The sequence below is a fragment of the Saimiri boliviensis genome, chromosome 2 (genome assembly GCF_048565385.1).
Source record: "Saimiri boliviensis isolate mSaiBol1 chromosome 2, mSaiBol1.pri, whole genome shotgun sequence".
NCBI lineage: Eukaryota > Metazoa > Chordata > Mammalia > Primates > Cebidae > Saimiri > Saimiri boliviensis.
In genome coordinates, this window is record NC_133450.1 from 205,172,759 (window position 1) to 205,189,155 (window position 16,397).

At 36.9% G+C, this 16,397-nt stretch overlaps 1 protein-coding gene across 6 annotated transcripts in view; it reads right to left on the reverse strand.

Annotated features, from left to right (window-relative positions):
- PTBP3 (polypyrimidine tract binding protein 3) overlaps positions 1-16,397 on the reverse strand; it is a 119,401-nt gene that overhangs the window by 43,424 nt on the left and 59,580 nt on the right. For 4 of the 6 annotated variants that reach the window (XM_039475009.2, XM_039475008.2, XM_003925228.4 and 1 more), the window contains exons 3-5: positions 13,660-13,829; positions 5,984-6,130; positions 615-779 (exon numbers count right to left, since the gene is read on the reverse strand). In XM_039475009.2, the coding sequence (XP_039330943.1) occupies positions 615-779; positions 5,984-6,130; positions 13,660-13,829 (482 nt within the window). The remainder of the gene's footprint in view (positions 1-614; positions 780-5,983; positions 6,131-13,659; positions 13,830-16,397) is intronic. The other 2 variants (XM_074395180.1, XM_074395179.1) reach the window with 1 other exon arrangement.

Here is a 16,397-nt window from a genome sequence, read left to right on the forward strand (position 1 = left end):
ACTACCTGGACTTTTCACAGTATCCTATGCTTTGTTCATTTTCATGCTTACGTATAAGAAAAAAATCAAAATGTTGTACACCCTTTTTAATCATTATTCAAGTTAGAAAAAGGAGGCTGTCACAAAGATACCTCTAACTGATACTATTTCTTGTATGAAACACAATGATAAAGATGTTTTCACTATTTAAACAAATATATCAGCTAGTGCGGTGGCTCACGCCTGTAATCCCAGCACTTTTGGGAGGCTGAGGTGGGTGGATCAAGAGGTCAAGAGATCAAAACCATCCTGGCCAACATGGTGAAAACTCTGTCTCTACTAAAAATACAAAAATCAGCTGGGCATGGTGGCATGCACCTGTAGTCCCAGCTACTCGGGAGGCTGAGGCAGCAGAATCACTCGAACCTGGGAGGTGGAGACTGCAGTGAGCTGAGATCTTACCAATGCACTCCAGCCTGGCAACAGAGCTAGACTCCACCTCAAAAAACAACAACAACAAAAAAACACAAATATATCAACCAAAACCAATAAGCTAAAAAAACGTAGATACAAAACTTCAAAAGTTTCAGAGGTCATATTTGACAACTTTATTAAGAGTAATTATTCCTCCTTACCTGATGAAGAACTTCCAGAGTAACAGGGTAAAAGAGGTTTTCAATAATTATTCGAAGCACAGGGCTCTGCCCAGGTAGGACTGTGCCTTCATTGGAAGGACCTCCAGAAAGGGCCAGGCTTCCTGACTGGACGGCACTGACAGCCTGCAGTGCAGCTTGGGCTCGCTATAGAACAACCCAGAATGAGAACTTTGGATTATACAGACGCATTATATGAATCCTAAAATTTCGTTGACATAAAACAATATGAAGCAATATAGTTAAGTAAAACAAGATTTATCTACTTTGTCTAGAGGTACATATCCTAGATTTGTAATCAGTCAACAAAGACCTGCCCAATTACCATAATGACACAGTATTTCTAAAAGGTGTTTAAATTTACTTGAAGAAAAAAAAGGCATGGAGAAAAAGAGAACATTTGGATATAATTTTTATTTTCTAATTTTCAAAAGACAATGGGGGAAGAAATATGAAAGCAACATTAAAGACTATGGCATGAGATGTTTACACCCAAGCAACAGTAGGCAAGACAGGCTTCTGAACATTCTTCACCAAAAGGAAACCAGGGCACTCTAAAAGAAGAGCTGGTTCCAGAACTGGGACCCAGAAATCACAAGATGAGTATAAAACAGTTTTGTTTTGGGGCAGGGGGAGGGAGCATTGGTCAGAATGCAAAGAAATGTTCAAAGAATGATATGGATATTCCAAAGGACATAGAAACCAGCTTGAAGGGGCCTGCAAGGGCCAAATGTAGGACAATTTGTGTATCAAAATACTAGCAACTGTTAAAAAAAAAAAAACATCAAATAACATAGGAAATCTTTAGTCCGTACTCTCATAAATTAACAGCTGATGAGGAACAGTATATTTACCTAGTCTTAAAGTACCTTCCCACAACATACTACTCTTTCCCCTTTGTAAGTAGTAACTTTATAGTAGAGAAGGCTGGCAAACACCACCCTAATCAAGTGATCAAAGAGCCCATCATTACTAACACAGCAAATGGAAATTTTATGCTGCAATGAAAAGAGCATTATTTCTGTGATGCTCTGTCAAAGACAGATACTCTCAATTGAATCACAAGGAAATGTCAAATTCAAATTGAGGGATATTCTTGAAAATAAATTGCTTATAATTTTCAACGGTGTCAAGGTTATGAAAGGCCTTAAAAGGTAAATTAAAAAGGTATTACAATTAAATGGAAATGTGATCCTAACTGAATCCTTTTGCTATAAACAAACATTATTCGGTCAACTGGCAAAACTTATACATGGGGTATGAGGAATGGAGGGAACTTATGTATCAATCTTAACTTCCTAATGTTGACTGTTGTATTCTGGTTAACAAAAGAATGTCCTTGTTTGTAGGAAATGCACACTAAAAATACTGGACAGGAAAGAAGGACCAGAGTGACAACTTATTCTCAAAAGGTTCGAGAAATCAAAACTTCTTTGTACTACAACAGAAACTTTTTTCTAACTTTGTGATTCTCTCAAAATGTAAACCAACTATTATTATTATCTTTGGGGCCACAGAGCAAGACTGTCTCAAAAATAAAATAAAACAAGTGTGTCTGATGCTAAAAATTATGAAAAAGCAGAACTCCTGTCATGGAAAATAATTTTAAAATGTTTGGGTAACAAACTCTCTAGAATAGTTAAATTACTAAAGGAAATAATAGCAGTAGTATGATCAAGAAAATAGATTTAATTAATGTGGGATAAGGAGTAATGTATATGTCATATAAAATTTTTAAATGTCTGGAAAATGTAAAAAAGACATTTCTCAGATTGAGAAGATGAAAATTAACATACAATAAAAAATGCACAGATCTTGCAAAGAGTTAAGTTTGATGGCTTTTTAGAGAAAATCCTCTACAGTCATCTCATGCCAGATTTATAAACTTTCATCCACAAGGTCAAGAAAAACCAATACAATAATGACTGCCATTAACACAACCATTTCTCAAATGCTGTATCTCATATTATTATCTAAATTTTACAGTTGTAATTTTGGTTTAAATCAAGGAAACAAAAACACTAAATGTTCACCTGATCTTCTGGCAATAAGTCCATAAACTGGAAAAGTAATGTGTATATTGGGATAGACTGCTACTCAGAGAACAAAAAGGAATGAAACACTCATCTATCAGCTTTCTGGGAATGTCAGAATAAAAAGACATTATAGTACTTTAAAAATATCAAACAGGTAATGTAACTTTGACGTCATGTTTGATGTAGGAGTTCGAATTTTAAAAATTAATGTAGTTTCCCAATTATGCTCTAAAATAAAAAAATAAAATAAAAAACAATGATTGTATTTTAGCAAACATCAATGCATAAAAATTGTACAAAAGCAACAAGATGGAAAAATTATTGGGAAGAAATGAAATCTATCTAAGAATAAACTAGGTCATTTAGGCTGGCTTTGGTTACCAAGCAACTGGGATTTCTCACTGTTTCTCTTTGGAATAATCCAATCTTTAAGAGTTATTAAATTGTTTTTTCTTCTTCAAGATTTATACTAACATATTTGGGAATCACACTAATGAGAAAACTACAGGAGTTACATGAGGAAAATTTAAAACTCTACTGAAAGACATAAAAGAAAACAAACAAAATAAAATTTCCTCCTTAAAAGAATCAGAGTAATATAATTAATTATCTCAAATTAATCTATAACATCAACCCAATTCCAACTGTGTTTTTTTAGGGGACAAGAGTTACTAAAATAATTTCAAAATGTATCTGAATAGGCAAAATATTTAATCAGTTAATTTCTGAAAAGAGAGTAAGAAATAAGGTCTCGCCCTACCATATATTAAGCCTTAGGAACTCCTAGCACTTTGAGAGGCAGAAGCAGGTGGATCACCTGATGTCAAGTTCCAGACTCCTGACATTGTATTTTTAGGCTCTACTAAAAATATAAAAATTAGCCAGAAAACTAAAAAAAAAAAAAAAAAAAAAAAAAATTAGCCCGGCGTGGTTGTGAGCACCTATAATCCCAGCCAAGATGGTGCCACTTCACTCCAGCCTTGGCAAAGAGCAAAATTCCATGTCCCCCCACCCCACCCCGTAAAAAAATAATAATAATAATAAAATAAATAAATAAATAAGCCTTAGGGCACAGATGCAGAAATGGAATCCAAGCTTTTGGAATTCAAAAGGTAGTCAAGGTTAAACATGGAATGCATAGCATGTGAGCTCACACACACGAGAGTAGAATGTATAAGCAGAATATATAGGAAGATTAGACAGGAGTGAGAGTGAATGTGACTCTGTGTGTGTGTGTGTGTGTGTGTGTGTGTACATATGATCAGCAGGCATAGTGTATGTATAGAAAACTAATATATGATAAACGACAAGTTTCACATTAGTGGGTAATAAATGAGTTATTCAAAAATAATGCAGGAGAAACTAGTCTCTTAGAGTAAGAAAAGACTGAAGCCCTACCCTCATTCCTCACATCCAAAAAATTCCTAATAGACATAAGAACCATAACATGAAAGAAAACATAAGTAGATTATTTTTTAAATTATTAATTATTAGAAGAAAACATACGTAGATTCTTTTTTTAATCTTGGTGTACTAGGTCTTTCTTAGCATGGTACCAAACTCAGACTGTATTATGACATCCTAAGAGATTTGACTATATATATAAAAATATTTAAAACTTCATAGAGACTGAAGGTAGAATGGTAGTTGCCAGAGGTGAGAAGGAGAAAGGAATAGGTAGTTACTGTATGATGGATGGAGTGTTTCAGTTTGAGGTGATGAGAAACGGCATCTGGAGATGGAGTGTGCTGGTGACTATACAACAACGTGAATGCACTTAATGCTATTAAACTACATTTTAAAGTGACTGAAATAGTAGATTTTATGTCACGTATATTCTACTATGATAAAAAAAAAGGGGGGGGAATGGCACTAACAGATATCTGTTTAAGTATTTTACAAATTGTCAAGTAAAAGTAAAAAATAAGATATAATTACTCATCTACCTATTAAAGACTAGAAAGCCACTTGCTCATCCATTATATTGCTGGGACTCTAAGCATATAATCTCTACAGAAAGCAATCGTGCAACATGTATCAAAATTTAAAAGAGGCACATGCTTTGTCCTGGCAATTTCACACACATACACTGGAATATACATTGTATTATATGGCAATATTACATTTTATTGGATTAGAATATACACTGGAAACAACTTCAGTGTGTATCAAAAAGAAACTGGGCAAATTACAATTCTCCTATACAAGGAAGCATTATAGCCATTAAAAGCTGATGAGACAATGCCTGTATTTGTTGTAATAAACCCATGTCCATAATATTACACAGAAAAAAAGATTTCAAAACATTTTGTATAAAATTAGATATACAGACACTAGTTATTAGTTATCTCTGGGTAACTGGATTGGTTTTGGTTCTTTCCTCTTTTTTTGATTGAACGGTGTACCATAAGCATGTATCTGATATACAATTTGTAATGACAACTTTTTTTTTTTAAGTCTATTCTTTTTTAAAACATCTAATATTGTATTTATTATAAGTTTATATAGTTTATTATATGCCATTAATATTGCCTAAATAAGTTAAGGATTGTATGCAGTAAATGTTGCTGTTTCAAACAATGCAGAAAACTAATTTAATCTCAACAGCTTACATTATACTGCCTTTCAACACAGTATCAGAGAGCTGGAGAAGTTCTTTGTCTAGAGCAAGAATACAGAGGCCAAACATGCCCTTAAAATCATAATTTTAAAAAAACTTACTTAAAATGTATTTTCTTTGTGGATAAAGATTTTCTCTCCTTAAATAACTCCAAATTACACTATTTTTAACCACTTAAAAATCAACATGGAAAGACACAAAAGACTCAATGTTAGCTATACCAAAGTAACAGAAAAATGGGTAAGAAATGTTGCTATGCTACATTTCACATTCATCGTGGAGTCAAAAATCATTTAATGAACAATTCTAAACAAATTCTTATTAATGTCTTAAGTTTCATTACTTAATATCCCTCAATTTCTCAATGCCTTTGTTACAGTCTATAAAAAGATGACTGAAATGATTTCCAAAAGTTCCTTCAGATCTGAGATTTTAAGGCGTATATAACAATAAATACTTTTTCTCCTTTTTTATTGTGAAAACAATTTCAAGAGAAAAAAATTAACTTCTAATATGTTTCTAAATGGCACTGTTTTCTTATTCTTAAGAATTTGGGGAAGAATTTACATATACAGTTATCACTAGTAAAGTATCCTAAAATGAAGAAAACTACATTCAGTTTTCTTCATCTGTAAAGTATCTAAGTTATACCATGTGTTCCTATACCTATTTTTAAAAACACCTTTAATACTTACAGCTTGATTAGGTAGATTGTCAGTCTTAAGTTCTCTGTGATTGGAATACTGAATATAAACAGGCTGGCTTCGAAGGTGAGGAGTAATAGGAGTGTAATAATTCACCATAGTAACAGCAGCTTCCTCAGAAGCCATTTCTAAGAAAGCCTGCAATAAACACAAGAAGGTAAAGTGAAAGCTCACCGTTTTGAAAGACAAGAGATATGTTGCCATTCCCATTCTAGCTTGCTCTAAACCCATGCATTCTCAAGTAAAATGGTATTACCTCCAATGGGGGAAAAAACCTTTCCTTCAAAATATCATGGATGTTAATTAGAAACATCTAAAAAGTTGGGTTCACTGAAGAACTTGAGAAGCCAGGCATGGTGGTTCACAACTGTAACTGCAACCACTTTGAGAAGAGAAGATGGGAGGATTGCTTGAGCCCAGGAGTTCAACACCAGCCTGGGCAACACAGGGAAAACCCATCTCTACGAAAAAATTTTAAAACTTAGCTGGGCATGGTGGCACATCCCTGTGGTCCCCAGCTACTTAGAGCTGGGGGTGGGGTGGTGAGGGGCCGAGTAGGAGGACTGCTTGAGCCTGGGAGATTGAGGCTACAGTGATCCATGTTTGCACCACTGCACCCCAGCGTGGGTAACAGAGTGAGACACTGCTGTCTCAAAGAATTTGTAAACTGCCAGTTGATTAAGTGATTTTATGTAAGTGAGTTTTTGGTTTTCCTTTTATTTCTGTTTCTTTTAAAATCTAGAAATAATTTAAAAGATCAAAATAAATGTGTACGTCACCATTGTAAATGGATGCTTTCAGCGGTTGTGATTTAAGTTTATCATTAAAAATACTGAGGCTACGGCCGGACATGATGGTTCACGCCTATAATCCCAGCACTTTGGGAAGCCAAGGTGGGTGGATGGATGAGGTCAGGAGTTTAAGACCAGCCTGGCCAACATGGTGAAACCTCATCTCTACTAAAAATACAAAAATTAGCCAGGCCTGATAGAGGGTCTTTGTAATCCCAGCTACTCGCGCGGCTGAGGAAGGAGAATCACTTGACCCCAGGAGGCGGAGGCTGCAGTGAGCCAAGATCTCACCACTGCACACCAGCCTGGGTGACTGAGCAAAACTCCGTTTAAGAAAAAAAACGCTAGGCCGGGCGCGGTGGCTCAAGCCTGTAATCTCAGCACTTTGGGAGGCCAAGGCGGGTGGATCACAAGGTCAAGAGATCGAGACCATCCTGGTCAACATGGTGAAACCCTGTCTCTACTAAAAACACAAAAAATTAGCTGGGCATGGTGGTGCGTGCCTGTAAATCCCAGCTACTCAGGAGGCTGAGGCAGGAGAATTGCCTGAACCCAAGAGGCGGAGGTTGTGGTGAGCCGAGATCGCGCCATTGCACTCCAGCCTGGGTAACAAGAGCGAAACTCAGTCCCCAAAAAACAAAAATAAAAAAAGAAAAAAAACGGTTACAACACATAAACAGATACTAAACTTAATGGGGGCAATTAGAGAGTAAAAGTGCTAAAAAGAGTCTTTAAGGGAACAAAAAGAAAAAAACAGAGAAAAAAAACATTGAGAAACACTGCTCTAAAATACCCAGATTCTTAGAAGGGATGGGGCAAAACAGTTTATTCTCCTTTTACTCTTTTTTAAAACAGCCATTTATAAGTAAAATAGTGCATTCACTTCTTTCAGTAACAGTTTTATTATCTCATACTTTACCAACATATGTGATAGCAAGAAATGAGAACTAGCATGACATGGTAGAAAAGGAACTTGATTAATATCTATGCTTAGCTATGACAACTTAATCATTAACACCTCTGAGCCTTAGTTTCCTCATCTAAAACATGAAGCAGTGCCTAACAGAATCTTTAAGTCTCTTTGTAGCTCTAACATGAGATGAGTTTTAAGTGAGATGATTTTTAATTCTTAGTTGGACTGTATGAGATCTTTCAGAATAAAACTACTCAACTCAGCTTCTGTAAAGCATCCCTGTAAAATGGTGATCAATACTCTGGTTTCTCTTCAAATGGTATAAATCTTTCACCTTTTACTCATATGATAGTGCACACTTTAGATTTGTCTTTGGGGCCGGGCGTGGTGGCTCAAGCCTGTAATCCCAGCACTTTGGGAGGCTGAGGTGGGTGGATCACGAGGTCGAGAGATCGAGACCATCCTGGTCAACATGGTGAAACCCAGTCTCTACTAAAAACACAAAAAACTAGCTGGGCGTGGTGGTGCGTGCCTGTAATCCCAGCTACTCAGGAGGCTGAGGCAGGAGAATTGCCTGAGCCCAGGAGGCGGAGGTTGCGGTGAGCCGAGATCGCGCCATTGCACTCCAACCTGGGTAACAAGAGCGAAACTCTGTCTCAAAAAAAAAAAAAAATTTGTCTTTTTAAGTATTTCTAGGAAGAAACAAGAAAAAAAAAAAAAAAAAACACATAAAACCAGTTAATTAAGTGGTAATTTTCCAATTCCAAATCTTTTTTTTTTTTCTTTTTTTGAGATGGAGTCTCACTCTGTCGCCCAGGCTGGAGTGCAGTGGCACGATCTCGGCTCACTGCAACATCCTCCTCCAGGGTTCGAACCATTCTCCTGCTTCAGCCTGAGTAACTGAGATTACAGGCGTGCACCATCACACCTGGCTAATTTTTGCATTTTTAGTAAAGACAGGTTTTCACCATGTTAGCCAGGCTGGTCTCAAACTCCTGACCTCAAGTGATCTGCCCACCTCAGTCTCCCAAAGTGCTAGGATTACAGGCATGAGATATTGCGACCAGTCTTAGGTTCCTTTTTAAGTATGAAGGCATTCATTAACACAGACGTGCACATATACGTCATATTTAATTCTGAGGTACAGGCTGAGTATTTCTTTTTTTTTTTTTTTTTTTTGAGATGGAGTTTCGCTCTTGTTACCCAGGTTGGAGTGCAATGGCGCGATCTCGGCTCACTGCAACCTCCGCCTCCTGGGTTCAGACAATTCTCCTGCCTCAGCCTCCTGAGTAGCTGGGATTACAGGCACGTGCCACCATGCCCAACTAATTTTTTGTATTTTTAGTAGAGACGGGGTTTCACCATGTTGACCAGGATGGTCTTGATCTCTTGACCTCGTGATCCACCTGCCTCAGACTCCCAAAGTGCTGGGATTACAGGCTTGAGCCACCGCGCCCAGCCTCAGGCTGAGTATTTCTTATCCAAAATGCTTAGGAAGTGTTTTGGATTTCAGATTTTGTAATATTAAATATTTGCCTTAGATACTTACCAGCTGAGCAACCCTAATTTAAAAATTCAGAATTCAAAATGTTCCAGTGAGCATTTCCTTTGATTGTTATGGCACTCAAAAAGTTTCAGATTTTGGAGCACCTTATTTTCAGATTAGAGATACTCAACCTGTATCAGAAAATAAGGCCAGGTGTAGTGGCTCAAGCCTGTGATCCGAATACTTTGGGAGGCTGCAGCAGGCAGATCACTTGAGGTCAGGAGTTCAAGACCAGCCTGGCCAACATGGTGTAACTCCGTATCTACTAAAATCACACACAGAAAATTAGCCAGGTGTGGTGGCAGGTGTCTGTAATCCTAGCTTCTCAAGAAGCTGAGGCAGGAGAATCACTTGAACCTGGGAGGCGGAGGTTGCAGTGAGTCCGAGATCACGCCAGTGAACTCCAGTGTACTCCAACCTGGGCAACAAAGTGAGACTCCATCTCAAAAGAAAAGAAAATAGCTTATAATCTTCCAAAAACATAATATTTTAAAAAATATATATAAAGGATCAATTATTCAAATTATGGAAATCTGAGAACTTCCTACACTGAGTCAATATTAAGTCATTCAAGTGATTTGATATGTGTAGTCACTGTACTAATAGTAGACATCTGAAGAATGACTTGGGAAAAGCTGAGGTGGCAAAAGCCACTTGATATTTATATCTTACTGTACACATAGTTTCCTCTTACAGGAATAAGATACTTACAAAGCTTTAGGTGGTAGATTTTTGTCCCCCTATCTTACTCTATTTCTTTTTTTCTTTTTTTGAGACAGTCTCAGTACAATGGAGTGCAGTGGCGAGATCTCAGCTCACTGCAACCTCCATTTCCTGGGCTCAAGCAATCCTCCCATCTCAGCCTCCCAAGTAGCTGGACTACAGGTGGGTGCCACCACACTTGGCTAATTTTTTACAATTCTTATAAAGATGAGGTCTCACTATACTGCCCAGGCTGGTCTTGAACTCCTCAGCTCAAGTAATCCTCCTGCCTCAGCCTCCCAAAGTGGTGGGATTACAGGCTCAGTGAACCACTGTGCCCAGCCTCTGTCCCCCTATGTTAATGGTTAGTTAGAAAGATAAACTATAGACATTAACCATTCTGAGTCCTCAAAACCACCTGTAAGAACATCTCAAACTTAAAATGCAGAAACCATTCCTGATCCAAATTAACACAAATTTCTAGACAATCCAATTCCTTATTTACTACCAAAGAAGGCATTTATTTATTTATTCATCCATCCTTTTTTTTTTTTTTTAAGACAGAGTTTTGCTCTTGTTACCCAGGTTGGAGTGCAATGGTGTGATCTCGGCTCACTGCGACCTCCACCTCCTGGGTTCAGGCAATTCTCCTGCCTCAGCCTCCCGAGTAGCTGGGATTAGAGGCATGCGCCACCATGCCCAGCTAATTTTTTGTATTTTTAGTAGAGACGGGGTTTCACCATGTTGACCAGGATGGTCTTGATCTGTCGACCTCGTGATCCACCCGCCTCAGCCTCCCAAAGTGCTGGGATTACAGGCTTGAGCCACCGTGCCGGACCCATCCATCCATTTTTTTAAGAGAAAGGGGTCTTGATATGTTGCCTGGGCTGGAATGCAGTGGCTATTCACAGGCATGATCTCACTACTGATCAGCACAGGAGTTCTGACCTGCTCAGGTTTTGATCCGGGCTAGTTCACCCCTCCTTAGGCACCCTGGACTGTACTGATACCAGATCGGCTTAGTACACTACAGCTCAGAACATTCAGACTCAAGCAATCTTTGAGGCAAGTGCCACCATACCCAGCCACAAGAGTATTTAATTAGCAAACATTTATCAACCACTTCAAGTTATGTATAAAACGCTTACAATTTATAAAATACGCATTTGTTAACAATAAACTTTAATGAACACATGAAATGGCAAATATCTCTAAATTAAACTATTTCTTTGTTTATAGTTACCTTGTCAAATGTTTCCACATACAGTCTAGAAAAGCAATATTAACTGGACAGATGTTGAACATAATGTATAACTGTACCAACCAAATGTAACAACTGAACCAATGAAATGCTCCACATGAACCACCAATGTTCTACAAAACAGTGATGTTAGCCATTTGACAGTGGATGAAACATCACAAATCAACCCACAATAAACAAATAAAACTCCCCAAATAAATAAAAATTCCACCATTTTAAAAGAGCAAAATTGACTTCAAGTCATTTATACTATTTAAAAGGTAAAAATATCCATGATGCACTTTGAAGCCATTATCCACTTGTGTCAATAATGTATTTTTCTAATTTTTCTAAGACAATAGGATAAAAATTATCAAGGCAGGAAAAATAGCTATGGCAACTAGCTAGTTTCTAACTAACTATATTTAAATCATCTCCCAACAAACAATTTGTAAACAATAATATTCACTGTATGGGCATATTTCTGCAATCTCCTTTCTAAATGTGAAGAACAAACTCAATTTCTAACATCAGTCACATAAAAGAAAAGCTAAACAATGTATTTAGAATATATGATCCTTGTCACAGTATATTCTTTCTTAAAGTACATAGAACCTAAAATTTCACATGTAAAAATAATGTTTTCCACATGGAGTCCAGTAACTACTTACGTTTTATTTAACTATCTAGTCAAAAAATCCAATTTTCATAGTACGGAGTGGAGAGACAGCCAAAAGTCATTTGGCCCCCAACACTCCACCCTGCAGATGCCCTGGGAAAGGTTATCACTCATGAGTGGTTCTAGTGACTCAAATCAGAATCTCTTACTGAAGTGTATTACTAAAAAGATATTTTCTAAACAGGATTTATGATCAAAACACAAGCAATTATCATAACACGGTTATCTTACCGAAAAAATAAACCCAGAACCAGTAGCAGAGACAAAGAAAATTATGATGTTGCCTGCTCAGCCTTTCACAGGCAATTAACCATTAGACATGGCCATGTTGTCTCTTTTCAAATCATGCAAACCATACTATCCGCAATAGCAGCAACTGCTAAAGATCTAACTGGCAGGGATGCACTGTCTCCAAAGGATTTAAGACAAATGTGGAACTACAACAAGGGCCAAATATCAAGGAATGTTACTTCTCCAAATCTTAGTAACCTCATCTGAATTAAAGAGGATATTAATTAAGTAATTTACTAAAGATAAGGAACTCAGTTAGACATCATCATCCAACCTCTTTCATGCCCAATGCTTACCAATCTATTTATTTATAAATGTATTTACAATGTTTCTTAAACTTATTATTTACCAAAAGCAGAAGAAACACAGTAATATACATCACAATATACTATAAAATACCTAGGGCCTAGATTTGTTGTCCTCTTCTTTACAGTAATGAACAGTATAAAAGATTTTTAGGACAACCAAAAACTTGGAAAGAACTAAAGAATTCATCCCAGTGGGGTCTGAGTTGGAACAAGAGAACATACAATTATTAAAATCAACATAACAAGTATTACATTTTTTGGTCATGGTCACCACAGAAACAAGTTTCCTTATTCATCTTAAGAACCTGTTCACTTCGCAAATGAAGACTCTTTACAGTCTCTTTAGAATTATGAAAGAAGCCACAAATTAATTCTATACCTAAAATACTCTGTTAAACTTTCTGAGAGGACATTATTTTGGACTAGCCTCCTGTACTATGCCCCAGCAGACCAGTCCAAATCAAAATGGAGGCACCCAGGCAAAGCATAGCAGGTAAATCCCCAAACAAACCAGTTTTTCCTGAAAACAGGAGATTTACAGCAACCAATCAGAAACAGCGTGGCCTACCTGAATCAGCACAATAAATTCCCTCTGCTCTAACCGTTACAGGAAAAGTAATGCAATAACCTGATGTTAACAAATTCACTTTTTAAACAATTGTCACTTCCTTATTACCACCTTATAAAAAAAACCAACTGTTCTGTCTCACCCAGTGGAACATTCATTCTATTTTACAGATTGAGGTGTTGCTTAGTTCTAGAATCACAAATAAAAGCCAATCAAATCATGTTTACATGTGTTGTGGTTTTGTCTTTTGACAATACATTTTTATCGAGATTTCTGAAAACTTAACTGTCCTTTAATTTGCCAAATGAGGTATAATTTATATCTATCAGTGTTTTCTGCTAATCATAGGACATTTGATAAACCACTGTGTAATACAAAGAAAATTAAAAACAAATTAACTAAAAAATAAAATATAAAATGTAAAATTTGTTTCTTGTTAAGAAGAAAAAACATAAGTTATTGTTTGTTGCTTCCTGTTACAATTCCCCCAAGAAAATCTACTTTTAAAACTAATTTATGTTCATAGTATGAAATTTTAAAAATACAAAAAAGCTTAATAAAGTAAAAATTATCAGTAACACTAACACCTAGAGATAATCACTCTGCATCAATCTTTAAATATTACATACCTGCCTTTTTTCTTTCAACATCAAAAGATTAGTTACTCTGCCAAATGGTAGACCTAATGATATGATCTCTGCTTCGGTGACATCGCATGGAATTTTTCGAAGATGGAGAACACGGGAAGGCGAACAGGGAGGTCTATCTCGTTTAAATTTCTTGCTGTCATTCCCATTAGCTAAAAAACATAAGATTCTTTTTTAAATTACTGAAACTAATTTGGGTTGACATACTACATTAACCATATTGTCACATTTAATCCTAAATGAGTTTTGGGTTTTGAACTTATAGGGAACCATGGGGCTGATGGGGTAGGTGGACAAAGAGTAAAAAACAAAACCAACTCCCTTTTAATGAATGGGTGCTTTTGGATTTTCACTGTAGGTATTACATTTTTTAAAACTGAAGTCTGATTTTTAACTGCAAGGAAAAGTATAAGGGTAAGTGAATTATATTATTTCAAATATCTCTCAATACTCAACTTTTTCTTATAAATAGAGAACACTACTTATTATATCTTTAATGTATTTTAAGGACATTTTTCTAATTTATTCTATTGCTAAATAAATTAGAACAATAAAATTTTAGGAAAGACCATGATAAAAGTCTTTTATTTATCACATCCTAAGGAGATTTGGATTTGAGTTGTATATTTATGAAAATTAAGTTTATTTCTTAGGTGTTAACAGTCTTTAGTTTTTAGAAGCTAAATTGTGGTGTCCTATGATATAATCTTATTCCTTATTAAGTAACAGTAATTCTTAACATAAGTACCACCTTGCTGAAAATGCAAATTTCCAACCCCACCCCAGACCTACTGAAGCAGAAGCTCCAGGAGTGGAACCCAGTGACCTGCTTTAACAAGTCCACCAGGAGATTCTATTTACCCTTAAGTTGGAGAATTACTGCCGTAAAGTAAAAAAGAAAAAAATTAAGCTAAATTTATTTATTTATTTTATTTTATTTATTTATTTTTTTTGAGACAGAGTTTCGCTCTTGTTATCCAGGCTGGAGTGCAACGGCGCAATCTCGGCTCACCGCAACCTCCGCCTCCTGGGTTCAGGCAATTCTCCTGCCTCAGCCTCCGGAGTAGCTGGGATTACAGGCACGCGCCACCATGCCCAGCTAATTTTTTGCACCTTTAGTAGAGACGGGGTTTCACCATGTTGACCAGGATGGTCTCGATCTCTTGACCTCGTGATCCACCCGCCTCGGCCTCCCAAAGTGCTGGGATTACACGCTTGAGCCACCGCGCCTGGCCGCTAAATTTATTTAAATGCTATTATTTCAATACTGAGAATAACTAGAATTGACAAGCCTGTATGGAACGCTTAAATTTAAGCACGTAAGATTCAGAAATGTTTTTCTTCCAGAAATAGAACCAAAAAACACTAAATACGAATTACTTAAAAGCCAAAAGTTTCAATTGCAATGTTGTTTGATCACTAAATACCATATTTGCCACTATCCAGAGAAAAATCTTTCCAAAGACCTAAAAATATCGTTTCTCTAAACACTAACGGAACTTTACAATCAAATGTCTATAATCCTAAACAAATTTCACGAGGACTAAATAAAAATTATTACAGCCACATTTCATACCCATATCTGTGGCAGAGAACTTGTTTATAACGACAGGTTGACTTAATACCCAAATAGCACTTACTCCCAAATTCTCTATGTTCATGAGTGCAAGCAGCATCCTACCCAGATCTAAAACGCCATCAATACCTAGAAGCACACAGGTCTGTGTGCCTTTATATAGCAAATGCCTATGTCAGATTATGGAAAATAACAGGCACACACAAATGTTTATTGGATTAATTAATCTGGAAGGCAAGAGCTTCCATCTCCTTTTCTCCCTTATTAATTACCAAGAAATACTAATTTTTCCCTCCAAAATGACTACTTCTTACATCTCCACTCTGAAAGTCACCAACCTCACCTTGATCCTGTCCTCATTTCAGTTCTCCCTTCCTCTAGTTTTACTCTCCCTGCTTCCCATACTCTGGGGATCCAGTATCATATCAACGTTTAACTAAAATAGTGTATCAGGCCCAGCACAGTGATTCAAGCCTCTAATCCCTGCACTTTGGGGGTCTGAGGTGGGCAGATCACCTGAGGTCAGGAGTTGGAGACCAGCCTGAGCAATATGGGAAAACCCCATCTCTACGAAATACAAAAATTAGCAGGATGTTGTGGCGTATGCCTGTAAGCCAGCTACTTGGAGAGACTGAGACAGGAGAGTTGCTTAAACTGGGGGAGGGGGGGGAGGAGGAGGAGGAGGAGGAGGAGGAGGAGGAGGAGGAGGAGGAGGAGGAGGAGGCGGCGGCGGCGGCGGCGGCTACAGTGAGTCGAGATAGCACTACTTGCACTTCAGCTTGAGACCCTGTCTCATAAAATAAAATAAGTGTATCATGTCATTATTCTGCTCCAAAAACCTAAAACAGGTACCAAATACCTAAAATGTCATTTCACTTCTAACTTTCAAACTCTTTTCACTTACATTGCCTCATTTGATTCTCATAAATACCCAAACTAAAGTGTAAAGGTAATTTCATATTTTAACCATAAAAATTTCAAAGTGTCCTACTACTCCTGCAAAAAGGTAAGTAACTTGACACTGACACTGTAAATTTACAAAGGTTTACATGGATTGTGGACAATAACAAATGATAATACTGTCACAAGGGTAAAATATCAAACATCAGAGTCCTGGATAGGGCCAAGAGTTGAACAGGGAATG